At 36.5% G+C, this 14,078-nt stretch overlaps 2 protein-coding genes and 1 long non-coding RNA gene across 4 annotated transcripts in view; 2 read left to right on the forward strand and 1 right to left on the reverse strand.

Moving 5' to 3' along the window:
- Positions 1-8,665: 8,665 nt before the first annotated feature.
- On the forward strand, positions 8,666-10,659 carry LOC135123816 (cathepsin B-like cysteine proteinase 4). The gene is made up of 5 exons (XM_064048693.1): positions 8,666-9,063; positions 9,124-9,324; positions 9,377-9,605; positions 9,657-9,960; positions 10,524-10,659. The coding sequence occupies exons 1-5, from the start codon at positions 8,728-8,730 to the stop codon at positions 10,657-10,659; spliced, it is 1,206 nt and encodes a 401-aa protein (XP_063904763.1). The 5' UTR covers positions 8,666-8,727.
- A 183-nt stretch (positions 10,660-10,842) lies between these two features.
- LOC135123566 (uncharacterized) lies at positions 10,843-13,165 on the reverse strand. Of its 2 annotated transcripts, none has more exons than XR_010279661.1 (6): positions 12,879-13,165; positions 12,482-12,769; positions 12,226-12,426; positions 11,744-12,170; positions 11,245-11,663; positions 10,843-11,186 (listed from the first exon to the last, which is right to left on the reverse strand). It is a non-coding gene; the product is annotated as an uncharacterized LOC135123566 (long non-coding RNA). The 2 variants fall into 2 exon arrangements; XR_010279662.1 differs by having other exon boundaries at positions 11,744-12,181.
- Positions 13,166-13,253: 88 nt separating this feature from the next.
- The window catches only part of LOC135123075 (uncharacterized), a 1,726-nt gene continuing 901 nt past the window's right edge, over positions 13,254-14,078 (forward strand). Inside the window, exons 1-2 of the mRNA XM_064047582.1 lie at positions 13,254-13,392; positions 13,447-14,078. The exon at positions 13,447-14,078 is cut by the window's right edge and continues 901 nt beyond it. Coding sequence (XP_063903652.1) covers positions 13,447-14,078 — 632 coding nt within the window. The 5' untranslated portion in view covers positions 13,254-13,392. The remainder of the gene's footprint in view (positions 13,393-13,446) is intronic.

Below are 14,078 nucleotides of genomic sequence, written 5' to 3' on the forward strand. Positions count from 1 at the left end.
TAGCAAACAATGACGTTTAATTTATACTTAGTAGGGTTCACGGCATTAACTTTTCACATTGCATGTTTAATTCGGAGTTATAATTTGAGAATATAATTTACCCGTTTATTTATTTTTGTAGTTTAGTAGTACTTCAGCAAATTTAGAAAACTGTATGCTATTTAAAAATACGTGACAAATCACGAGGCCAGGCAATCTAGAGATCTGACTGCTGGTTTGCGCGGGAAACACTGCATACTTTTTAGATAAAAGGGGTCTATGATAAGCGCACGTAGAAGATGATAGACAGAGAGCTAATATTTAGAGCTAATGTATTGGAAAGAAATAGGATAAGTTTACGTGCGCACACCACAGCCTCCCTTTCTTCTCTAAACAGTTTGGGATCATACCATAGTGTCATAAACAACGGGCGGAATTGTATCTCATACGCTAGAACCAGTGCTGTCGCGGCGATAGTTTGATTACAATTATATTTTTCTTTTGGACTATTTCAACATAATATAACATTTCAAGATCACAAATCTGTGGTCCTGTGGTTGAAAAATTAAAAAGGGCATCAAGTATTATTATTTGAAGTAATATAGTAATATAGAAGTAGTTTTTTTACTAGTTGTAAACACTCCTAGCGACGCACTGGCTACGACCTTGTGGACCAGATCAAGGCGTCCCCGCTACTCGCCGTAAAATACACCTTACTTCAACTGGGGGATTGCAGCGGTTAAAACAAATTCCCGCGTACTGGTCATAAATAATAATTGACAAAGAGTTCGCAAAGGAATCCAACGGAAATATTTATACAATTGTTTACAACTACCAGTACAAATAATTCTTTCATTTTCAACTGAAAAGCGTATAACTATATTAAGTACTAGATATTATGGAGTTAGGGGTAATCAAATAGATTTGGGTTGCAGTCAACATAATTGTCACTGATACATAAGACATGGAAACGAATGATTTATTTCCAAATCCAAATATACTGCATTTACAGTTTTAAACAGTATCACTGCTAATTTTCTCTGGTTGCCCAAGAATAGCTACTTGTAGTCAATATCCACGTAATGTAATAAAATACTGGAATCTAATTGTTTGAGACAACAACCTATTTTTACCCGAGTGTTCTTTATCAGTTTGAATATTTTATATAAAAAAATTACATATTAAGCTGCAATTTTAGTAGGACTGCAGCGAGTCAACGAGCCGCCTTTACTCCGCCAATGCAAAGAAAATATCATTTTATTATCCTTTGTAAAAATAATTCCTTTCTGTAAAACACATTTAAATTTGGTACTCCGTATTTCGTTCACAATTCACCATTTAACAATGGAAATTAACAATGCAATATTTGGATTCTACAGTTTTTAGGAAAAATGAATGACTGCAATGAGTTTTATCAAATGTAGATTTTATATAAAAATAAAGAAAAATAAGTCTCTTTATTTTAAAAATATTTAGAAAAAATCGAATCAAAACATCAATAACTTAACATTCATTGTTCGTTATACTTAGTTAACTACTTCACCACGAGATTTCTAATATCGTTTCAATTTTTCATTTATTTCACATTATGAGTCCTTGCCGTATTACTTGTTCTTAATCTTAATCTTAATTATCTCTGAAAAATGTATCTATTATTATCTGTAATTATTGATGTGGAAATATCATTTCCACAAATACGAATACAGGTATGCAGCATTATGAATTTTGTTGACTAAAATTTTAGAGAAAATAAGTTCAATCATTTCCGAGAAATCATTAAATAAAAATGTTACTGTTAAGTAAAAAATTAAATTATTTGTTGAACGAGCAACAAATCTATTTGAAATTTAAATTTGTAAAATTTCGAATCTAATAATTTGAAACTCAATCTTTCTTAAAAAAAAAATCGAAAATATTTGTAACATCTATAACAACAGAAAAAGAGTTGCACAAATTACAGTTGTTTTTTTTTAATTTCAGATTCATCAAAATTGTTAAGTCTCTTTTTTATTTATTTCACATTATTCTTATTGTTCTGCGCGTGAAGTTGAATACGATTTCTTTCCCAACCCCAAACCTAACGCTGAAAAGCAAAACAGCAAGGAAGTACGTAAAAACGGATAACGGTACTCTATCGATTTCTGCTTGGACATGCGGCAAATCAGCACTGAATCTAAACTATGTTTCGCTTCGCCCAAGTGCGACATGCGGCAAATCTGCACCAAACAGTAGAGGCGAAAATCCCTCGGACGCGATCTGGATATGCGGCAAACCAGTTCTAAGGTGACTAAAAGCGTTTGTTCGTTTTTCATATGTGTATGTTTGTAAATTCGCGAGTGTCCCTTTTTTTCATATATCTTAAGATGTTTGAAAAGTAATATGTCCGGGAATAAAACAAAAGGGGTTTTTTGCGCTGAGGAGTAAATCTTCGCAGCGTCTTTACCCCTGTGAGGGGGTGCCGTGCTCCCCCCTCAAAACAATTTTGTCTATTATTTCTTGCGCTCTCGACGGTGTATGCACTTGTATGAAAGAACGTCTGCCCGCCATTTTTCAAAAACAAAAAAAAACACAACTTGGCTCCTATTTGTTAGACGATCACAGCCAAGGCCAAAACTTTGAATTTTTAAATTTTTCGCGGGCCTTTCAAACTTTTTCAAGGTCCATTTAAAGGCGGGAAGTTTGGGTTATTACAATGTCTTACAAAAAAAGGCAAAAAATAAGCCCCACCCATCCACCCCCATCCCAGTTGTGATTAATTTTTTCATTCGTCGTGAAACGAGTCTATTCACTATTTTCTTGCTTGACTCGATTTTGCGAAGAACTTGGGTTAATAAAAATGTTATGTTCTGTTCCAAGTATTTTTTTTACACTGACAATACAAATCTCTCGACTCTCTTTACTTTTTCATGATAACCTCTATGCAGTTAAAACAATGTAGAAGGTACTAACCACAGTGTAAGCGGGGTTTCATTGCAAAGTTCATATTTTTCTACAAGAAATTATCACGTGAAACATGTTTTAAGTATGGTGCTGTTGAAAATAAAGCTATATATATCAAGAAAATGAAGCCAAATATTAACCCCACCCACCTGCCCAATTGTGACGAATTTTTTATTCGTTGGGAGACCAGTCCATATTTTTGTACTAGAAATAGATATCGTTTTTTATATTAATTTTTATTTACTAACCTTTGTTGATATTTTAAGTATTTTATTGTTGAAAGAGGACTATCTATCTTATGGAAAAAAGCATAAGCTTAACCCACCCCCATTTCAGTTGAGATTAATGCTTAATTGCTATGTACCTATACAGGGTGTTATTGAAAGGTACGTACAACAGAATTGACAGTTCTTCGCGAAGTCCAAGAAGTCTGAAAAACTTATTTTGTGTTATCAAAATTATAAGGGGAAAATTAACCCTTATCCAACCTTTTTAGACGCTACTGAAAGATAAATAGGTAAAATTAATTTATTTTAGTAAATCTTAGCAACTGTAAGAACAAAACTTTTGTCAAGACTAAATGTTGCTATAGAAACGAGAGATGATCTTTTTATCAGAGGCGCACAAGGAATTTGGACATAAATTTTAATAATTTTTATCTCTAAAAGGAGAACACTTTTACCTGAACTTTTTTTAATTTTTAGCACTCATACTTCCAGACCAACTGCCGATTTTATTTTGTACGCACCTTTCAATAACACGCTGTATATTAAGAAAAATAGGAAAAAGAAGCCGAATGGATGTAAAAATTGTATCCTTTTAACAAAAATAAAGTGGACTACAGCAAATGCATTTTGAACAGTAAACGTTTTCAAAACAAATTAAGTAAACATTGCATGAATGGATGAAAATTTTGTATTGTCGTCAACAAAATGGAACCCTACATTGTGTTTTTTTTGCGGAATGGGTTCAAATACCTACAAAGTGATGATGTTGGAACAGCACCCTTAACACAAAATGAAAAATATAAAAAAAAACAAAATTGATTGGAAATAAATTACGCATAGCAACAGCGGCGCGAAGGGTATCTCGTAAAGGCCTATTTGCCCTAACCACACCTGTAGCACGCCCTATCGATTTTAAACACCGACATTCCGGAGGCTTACTTCCATCCTAGCAAATAATGCAATCGCGTAGACTCCTAGTCCGCTAGGGTCTGAAACTCTGCATTACAGATAAACATCCACGTGGAAACGACGAAGAGAGAAAAGCTCACGATTTGAGCGTGCGGTCACTCCGCTTACGCCATGCGATCCCGTGCGTTTATTTCGATTAAAGTTAAAATTTTCCAAATTTTGACAATAATAATATGAGTATTATAATTACAAGAACAGAAATAAGCACAATTTAATTATGCCACACTCTATCAAGAATTTTAAACATCAAATACTATGCATGATTTAAAATTATGCATTGATTTAAGTTATTGTTCAAATCAAAATGGAGTTCACCTAGATTACGCCATGGCCTCAATAACTATATACATAAAACAAGGACTTATCAAATAAACAAAACAGACACAAATTAAATACGTCAAAATCAAAATTGTATTTAGTTCGAGAATAAATGTTCAAATTCAAATTGCGAGAGAATAATTCGGATGTAAGAAAATAACACACTTATATCGGTAATACAAAATAGACGTAAAATACACCTCACATTTCGAGTAAGTGATGATAATAATTTTTGTTAAAGGACGGTTTGGTAAAAGGGCAATAAAAGCCGCAGGAGCTACATTCTAACATATATTGATTGATACACAAACATAACACGCCTTAACAGTATGGAGATCGCAAGCAGAGAGAGAGTACGATCCGCTACCCGGTTCGTACCGCAGCGATCCGGGACTCGCACATGCGCCCCTTGAAGGCGCGAATCACCATCTTCTTTAACACTTTCGAGTCCGCAGGTAGTTCGCGGTGTTCACCGCCTCGGCCCAGAACGTGTCCGGCAACCCCGCGGTTCTTCCTCTCTGCCGTGTCGTTTTGCCATGGGTTATATGGCACCGTTAGGCGCCTGGTGATGTCACGTTTCTTCAGGCGATCCTCGAACTCACGGTTCATGTACTAACGACCGTTGTCGGACTGAATGCACTTCACGGTCCTCCCCTTTTGGTTTTCCACGAGGGCGAGATAATCGGTCCTCGCCTTGAACACCTCTGCCTTGCATCTTAGGAATCTTACCTCGCACGTTCGTGTGCACCAGGTCCAAGAGATCCGACTCCCGGTTTGAGACCTTTGGGAACAGGGTTCTGGTCATTTTACCCTGTAAGTATACATCGCAAATGACACTTTTTGTCGGGTTCATGAGTTTCCGCTGTCCACGCATCGGAAATGTCTCCCGTGGTCGCGTGCTCTATGCGTCGGTGTAGGAGCTCGAGAGTGACGCGGTTGTTTCGCGAACTCGACAATACCCACTCGCTTCGCTCGTCCATTCGCCTACATAGTACGAATCGCCGATCCTCTCCGCGCGTAGCCTTCCCTTCTTTTCGAAAACCCACTTCGAACCTGCGATCAGTCATCTTGCTGACGGACATGAGGTTCGTACACAAGTCGGGCACGTGTAGAGTCTTGCTTAGCGAAACTTCAGTTCTCTCACCGGTCGCGTCCGTCGCGAAATGTGCGATACCCTCGCCCATAGTCACGGTAGTTGTTGCACAGATGCGTGGTAGCCCCGCTGTCCAAACACCGGTGGCGACTTCGATACGTTGGCACTTGCGACGAATACGTTGTTGTAATCGCGTCGCGCGCCATCTTTGTTGGCCACCATGGCGCCGGAAGTGCTGCCGTGTGCGCTCCCCCCGCGCACGTTGCTTCTGCGTGCGTCGCTCTTTTCGGTAATTTTTATGCGGAGGCCCTCTCACGTCGTTAATTCGTTACGTGACTCAATGGCTAATCGAAAAATTTCGAAACTGGCTGGCAGGCTACGCAACAAAAGGATCGTCAAAAGATCTGGGTTGATGTTCTCGTGCACATCGTCTAATTTGTCAACCGAGCCGAAGAAATTCGCCAGGTGTTCACGCACGTCGTCGCCTTCCGCCATTTTGTGCAGTGTCAAGTCTTTCAGCAATGTCCCCTTCCTTGCCGGTCCTTTGGATTGGTAAATTTCCTCCAAAGGCATCTACATTTCTCGCGATGTCTCGCAGTACTGCATTTGCTTCAGCTCGGTGGGTCTAATCGACAGGATAATGTCCGATCTGCTTTAAGGTCATCACGTGTTCGAGCTTTCCGTCTCCGTTTTGAGTTTCTTGCACTTTCCGTAGTCCCATAAGTCGCTCTTGATGAGTACCACAGAACACTCACTAACACTAACACTAACTAATGAGTACCGCCTGCATCTGAAGCCTCCACGTGTCGTAGTTTTCGCTACCGAATTCATCATGGCGGCGTGTTCGCGCACTTTTGTTTCCTTTCACTCGTACCTTTTAAACATACTTTCGCGGTTACGCGTTTCCTGGGCCCATAACCTATTAAAGAACGGTATGGCAAAAGGGACATAAAAGCCTCAGGACTTACATCCTAACATAACACGTCTTAACAGTACGGAGGTCACAAGCCTCTGCTTGCGAGAGAGTACGATCAGCTACCCGGTCCGTACCGCAGCGATCCGGGACTCTTTAACAATTTTACTGATGATAATTTGCAACTATTTTAAATCTCAAATGAGAAGTTATGAAGTGTCTGTAATGTAATAACTTAAGTAAAAACATTCAGAACTTATATATATTTTAGACATTGTTATAAAAAATGAGTGAAGCCTGAATAAGTAATTGTCTGCCATATGTGAAGAACATTTACAGGATTGTGGTTAAAGTGCATTAGAACCATCAGAATTAAAATTCTTAACATGAACTATGTATTCTAGACTTCAGTTTAAAAATTTATTAATAAACCGATACTGCACTAATTACACTCGTAGAAGCAGACTGTGGTGTCGAATGCGATTCGTTTTTTTTTAAACAATTGTCCCAAACAAAATTGGTCATACCAGTTTTAACACTCACAAAGAAACACAACAAATGACCATGAAACCCTTGAAAACCTACTCGGCAACAATACCTGACTGATTTTCCTTTTTTAATTTTTCAAATGCGGTTCCTTTTTTCTTTCAGCGCGAAATTTAAATTTCAATTCAGGACACCACAATATTGATTGTATAAATCTTTTCGAAGTATGGCGAGCAATCTAAACGAAAGCTGAACAAATGGAAAAAGTTGAGCCTATCAAGCATCATGTGTTAGATAACGAAGAAATGAATATTCATGAAACTGACAATAAACAAAATTCCCTTGTGGCTTCTACTAGTTTAGAAAGTTGCATTGCAGAAATTTCTTCAACATTTGTCTCACGTGACAAAATTCTTAATGTTACTCCTTAAGAGAAAAAAATCTCAGAAAAGATAGTAAATATCGTCACCGTTTAAGAGGTGTCTTGTGTTTCCGAAAGGTCAGTGGAATGGATCGATCCCAAAAAGAAGATAATTATTTCCGAGAGTTTGTTGTTTCCACTAAAAATGTAAAGAATATGATAAAATTGATAAGGTTGCCTCTGCGAAGAAGACGAAATCTTCAACTGTTAAGAACGACAAGAAGAAAAACTTCTAGTCCTAGCAATATCGAATCCGCGACCGAATCGAAAGATATTCCTTACTGATTCCTAGCAAAAAGGTTAGGCTAGAATATACGAACATACTCGCACAAGGAACGAAACAAGAATCTTGAATAAAATATGTATATAGAATTTATTTTGTGGACCGACTTGAACATGCATACAAAGACAAAGTTCGTATGAAATAAACACGACATGCATATGGTCAAAATCAAAATAATAATTCGGGAATAAATGTTCAAATTCAGGCTGTAAGAAAATATCCCATTAATATTACTACGATATTAATTTAACCGATGACAAATTTCAAATTTCTTTCTCTCAAAAATGGATTAACTTTTAACATTAGTGTAACTGCCATAAATGAACTATTTTAAATCTCGAATGAGAAGTTATGAAGTGTGGATAAAGAATAACTTAGGTAAAAGCAACCAGAATTTTGGATATCGTTAATAAAATAATAAGTTGACCCTCAATCAGTGAATTTCATTCACCTATTTTGCGTGGACACTTATATTATGTTGTAAATTAATAAAGAATGAAACAGACTTAGACATGACGGGGACCGTGGCGTCGAGTGAGATTTCATCGCGAAATTTAATTTTCAAATCGGGACACCACAGTGCTATTAAACACTTTGCTTACTGACGTATTAGATAACCTATTTTAAAAGTATTTATTATCTTTACAATTAAATTTATTTAAAATCGCGAGAAAATGTATCAATTAGAACTAAATGCTGAGATCAGATAATGTCACATTTACGCACTTCTTGCATATTATAGAATTTGTGGAATCATTTACGTTTACGTACATTGGGACACATTATTTACTTATTATCATCATTTCGTATGTACCTATTACAGATTGTTAAGTTTTTATTACAACCTCAGCCTTTTTTCGATCAATTATTGGACATGTACAATGCTTTGGTTTTTTATTGTCTACACATGTCCTCATACCAAGTGCATTTATCACAACTGATTAGCATGATAAGTAAACAATGGACTTGTTCATAGATTCAGGAACAAGATTTAGATAGCCCGAAAGGGTAATTTACTTTGATTCGATTTGTCATACTATGCATATATAAGCAACAAACGCAAATCAAATCAAACCTAATAAACTTTGTGCCAGCACCATGAAATATTTACTTCTACTTTGCACAGTTGGGCATCTTGTTTGGACTAAACCAAACAGTGAATGTTCCAACCCTCTGGTCGAAACTATCAACTCAAAAAACACCACATGGAAAGCTGGCGTCAATTTTCCAGGTGAAACACCTGCAGAATTTGCGAAAAAGCGATTAGGACTTTTGGGAAACCATCAAGATCCGAATTTTCATCCAGAAAAAAAAGTGCATCCAGTAGGGAGAAAAACTGTAATTCCTCCAAGTTTCGACGCAAGAGACCAATGGCTGGAGTGTAGAGACGTCATTGATAATATTAGAGATCAAGGAAATTGTGTTTCATGTTGGGTAAGATTTTCTTGGAACGGAGAAGTTGAAGATATTGATTTATACATATTTCGTAAATAGGCTTTTGCTGCTGCTGAAGTCATGTCAGACAGACTTTGCATACTGAGCAAAGCCGAACTCAAATTCGAATTTTCTCCACAAGATCTACTATCGTGTTGTCCTCATTGTGGTTATGGTTGTGGTGGTGGATATGCCTTTGCTGCCTGGATTTACTGGCAAGAACGCGGAATTGTATCTGGTGGTGATTATAATACTAACACGGTAAGTTTCTCTATGTGTGCTAAATTCATGCAATAGCATGCTTATTTGGCAGGGATGTAAACCTTACGAAGGTTTGGCTTACCTAAACAACACGACCCCAACATGTAAAACATATTGTACAAACACAAACTACACAATTGCTTATGACAACGATCGTCGTATCGGTGCCAGTTATTTTTCAATGAGTGAAAATATCCAGCAAATACAGTACGAAATTATGACCAATGGACCAATCCAAGCTAGTTACAAGGTTTATGAAGATTTTACGACCTACAAAGAAGGTGTGATATTCATATTCATTAGCAAAAATCGTAGCTAATTATGACGTTTAGGTGTTTATCAATATACTTATGGTGCAGAACTTGGGGGTCACGCTGTGAAGATCATAGGCTGGGGATCAGAAAATGATGTACCTTATTGGTTGGTGGCCAATTCTTGGGGTTCAGACTGGGCAAACTTGAAAGGATATTTTAAAATTAAAAGAGGTTCAAATGAATGCGGTATTGAAGCAAATGTAATTGGTGGCATTCCTTTGTATGATTCTGATCCAACTACGGATCCAGTTACTGATTCTCCAGATGGTACTGGTTCTGCAATGAAAGCAATGTCGTCTGCACTCGTGCTGCTTTTGAATGGGTTTATATTTTTTATTTTATATCAATAAATGTGTGTTTAAAAAAAAACAACTTCGTTCAACTTTTGCAAAATATATATTTTTTTAAAACAGTGTCCTTGTTTTTACTTGAATAAACATGGATATTTTATGTTTTATAACGTTCAGTTTTTTCAGCCATATGCTGCTTTTCAATAATTGCTACTAGATTATGTAAACTTTCATGAGGTAAGGAAGGCAGTTTTCTTCGGTTGCTTCTTCTACCAGAATTCGGCATCGCGGAAGTGATGCTCATTACCGTCCGATCGCCAGCGCTATTGCACAACTTCGAGAATCCTTAATAACAATTGCTACCTTTTCTAGGTTTTCGTCAATTGTACGATTTTATTTTGTTAAACGCCCTTTTATAAGGAAAGGTTCGGTAAAAAGGCTAAAATCATCAAAGATGCAACCAGATATAACGGTTTTCAAACTGGATCAGTTGATAGAATAATTATAAATTTTAAATTTAGAAAATGGGTCACTGAATTATGTATTTTTCAAACAGGAGAGACGTTTTTGACCACAATCTCTTTTGCTCCTTCAGTAACAAATGGGGTGGAAAAAATTGGCAGAGGACTACCAACCCAACGGGTGAAATGCCACTAAACATGCATGGCTGGCCCAGAGATATGGAGAAGGAGAATGAGCTTCCCCATGCGCAGACGAAATCCTTGGTCTAAAATTGAAAGCAGCCATTTTATCAGTTGACTGTTGCCAACATAATCACAAATCACTAACAGAACTTGATATCCCTAGACAATTGCTTCATTATTGGGCGGGAAGTTTAAAATCATTAATTACAATGACCTAATAATAAATCACAACTAAAATATATTTCACCTTAAACGAATAAATAAACATAATTATACTTCAATATATTTATTGATGCGAAAACAGTACTAATTATGTGTACACATGTCTAACAGAAGTGCCTTGAGCAAGACATGAAAGTCTTTTGCTCAAATGAAACATTCTTATTCGCATGTAGGCATTAATTATTTGTTTAATAAGAATATATAAATGGCCTTCATCGATGGCCACCGTCTCGAGTGCGTGGGTCTTCTAAATTAGGAAAAAGAATGCTGGCATGCCGAAAGTTTTAAAAAATTGTTCATCGCTTGGAAGTTTATCGGTGAGTTGCAAAATTTTTCGTATTAACAGTAACAACAAGTCTTCACAACCCCAGCAAAAGGTTTAATAAGCCCACCTAAAATCAAAATTTTGTTAAGACTTAAAAAATAACTATTGTAAGTATTTGATTTTACCCATGTTTTTTTTGTCCAATAATCTGTAAAAGTGTAAGTCACTTCTTCTTGTTTCAATACAAGAAGAAATGCAGTCTGCGCACTTAAACGTCTTCACCACCATTTTGACAACATAGCTACCAATATATGCCACGTTTTCTGCCACTTCACTCAGCCCAATAAACTTAGACGGTCATAGTCATGATCTGCAAGTGCTTCAGTCAAAATATCGAGATCATATTTTTTCAAGACAAACACGTCAACTGATTGTTGAACATTTGTGCTCTTTTGCTTTGGGCCAATGTTAACAGAGAGCAGACAGGTGGTGCAAAGCACTTTACAATTTCCTCCTTCCCTCGTTATGTTTGTAAATAGAAGCAATCTTCTAAGTTTTACAAAATCGTAGAGGAGTAGGGTTATTGTTTCACCCATTTCTCGATCTGAAAACAGAAAAATAAATACAGATTTGTGTAATTCCAGTGCATAAAAAAGTAATACAATTGTTTTTTTAAAAGCTTACCGCACTGAGCAGAAGAAAATTTCTAGATGATCTTGACTACATTTATGTTAGCAAGTCATTCAACCTCTTACTACTAACAAATTCATCAAAAATTCCCATGAACGACGTAGCGGAAATAACAAAGCCCAGAATTGACGTTTTTCGGGGCGTGCACCACAAAGGGCCGCCAGTGACATCCTTCAAATTCAGAAGATACTCACTGGTGTCGATGAGAAATGGACGCCACATTTCTTCATTGTTTTCTCTCAAAGGTGCCTTAAAATTCTTAGCACGTACACTTCGGGAATTGAGAATATCAAATAAAGAATCTATCCTTCTGATGAATTCTATTGTTGTTTCACAACCTTGAAAGTCACTAATACCAAGATCTTTTAAAAATTCAAGTGCATCCGCAACTCTTGCTAAGAGTTTGTGCTGCTAAACTCACCTATAATAGAACTTAATTATTGTCAATAAGGAATATTGTCAGGAAAACAACTTACTTTCATTTTGTTTCCATCACTCCAAATGTGCCTTTTTCAACTTGTTTGCAACATTTAGGAATTCATCATTTTGTAATTCATGTAGTTTCTTTATGTAACGCCAGCTTATCACCTTCCCTCCTGTCAGAACTACTTTTTGAGTTCTTGCTTTTACTTCCACTTGTACTGCTACTGCTTTTTCCATGGTATCTCTGCGCAGCACTAAATAATAATTATTAACAGTAGTAAAAAATTCAATATAATAAAATATTCAAACCTTAATGTCCTCTTTACACCTTGAGGTATAATCGATGGAGACTCTTCTCAAATATCAGCTGAAGTAGCACTCACAGTACTCATTGAAGTTGAAGAAGCTTCTAGACTTTCATCTAAATTCACACTGGGAATTGCGTTCGATTTCAATCGTTTTCACTCATTTACAACAATGAAATCAGTTGTTGTGAAATGATCTGAGCACACCAGCTTATACTTAGTCAGTTTGAAGCTGTCATCTTTTTTCACAACAATCAGCCACTTTTTTAAAAGTTTTCGATCTTTCGGAAACCTAAAATCAGATATAATAAATATTGATCACATAGTATTGCAATAACCAATTGTTATTAATTATAACTATCTACGTATTCGATTTTAATAAGATAATGAAGAAAACTTACTGATGAAAAGATACACCTTCTGAACGAAATCGTTGACAATTTTTACAGTGAGAAACTGTACAAGACATGTTTGTTGTCAATAATAATGTCCTTTAACACTAACAAGCACGTTCACACGTACACTAACGGTAAAACAAATTAAGTAATAATTTTAACTCCAAATTACAACTGGTTCAACAACGTCGTAACCTCGTAGGTAAACAAAACTTTAAGGTTAACTGATAAAATGGCGGCCCCCATAGTGTACCGATGCGCAGAAGTCGAAGCTCATTCTCCTTCTCCATATCTCTGGGCTGGCCCACTGCCTCCTCTACTTAACAAGCCGTGTTGTGCGAAATACGGCAACACTGTGCGGCGGCTGGTCAACCTGTTCAACCTGTTACATCTGTGCCGGTGTGTAGCAGTGCAAAAGTGTTTATCTGGTTTTATTTATTATCAAATTTTAACTAGTAGTGAACTTTTGGAATTAACTTGTGAAAATATTAATTTTTAGGAATAACGGAAATTTCAAACGGTAAAGTGTAGCGTAAAGTAATTTGCTAATTGTTCAAAATAACCTCAATTTTAGATGCCGCGTAAATGTTGTGTTCCTGGTTGTAATTCCAATTACGACAGTGAAATAAAAAAGGGAGGTCCAGTTGTATCAGCCTTTAGATTTCCAAAAGATGAAGAGAGAAAAAAGTTGTGGCTTTTAGCTATTCCCCGCAAAGATTTTTCACCCACTGCAAATAGTGTTGTCTGCATGAAACACTTTTCTGAAGACGATATAATTCGCTATGACCTGTACAAAACAAAGGACGGAACTACACAACAATTGCTATTAATGTGCCCCAAGTTAAAAGAAGATGCACTCCCAAGAATTTTTCCAAATCTGCCGAAGTATCTGACTAAAGAAAAGAGTGTTGTCAGGAACGACCCTCAAGAAAGAAAAAAAAAAGTTTTCAACAGAACCGCTGCAGCAATTGACAACTTTTTAAAAGCAGACATTATTCAAAGTTTTGAAAATGTAAAAAATGACTTTGCTTCGAAAGTTGAAAGTGTTTCTAAGTGGCATGTGATAATGAAGAACAGTGAATTATTTTTTTATACTTTAAGTGTTGATTATGACAATGGAAGTGATGAAGGTGAACATCTTTATATAGTTAATAGCGTTAAATTGGACCAGAATATGAGATTGAAAGTGGTGATAAAAGGTAACGA

This window comes from Zophobas morio, unplaced genomic scaffold (assembly GCF_036711695.1).
Source record: "Zophobas morio isolate AGI-343-1 ecotype UQ-CSIRO unplaced genomic scaffold, CSIRO_AGI_Zmor_V1 ptg000006l, whole genome shotgun sequence".
NCBI lineage: Eukaryota > Metazoa > Arthropoda > Insecta > Coleoptera > Tenebrionidae > Zophobas > Zophobas morio.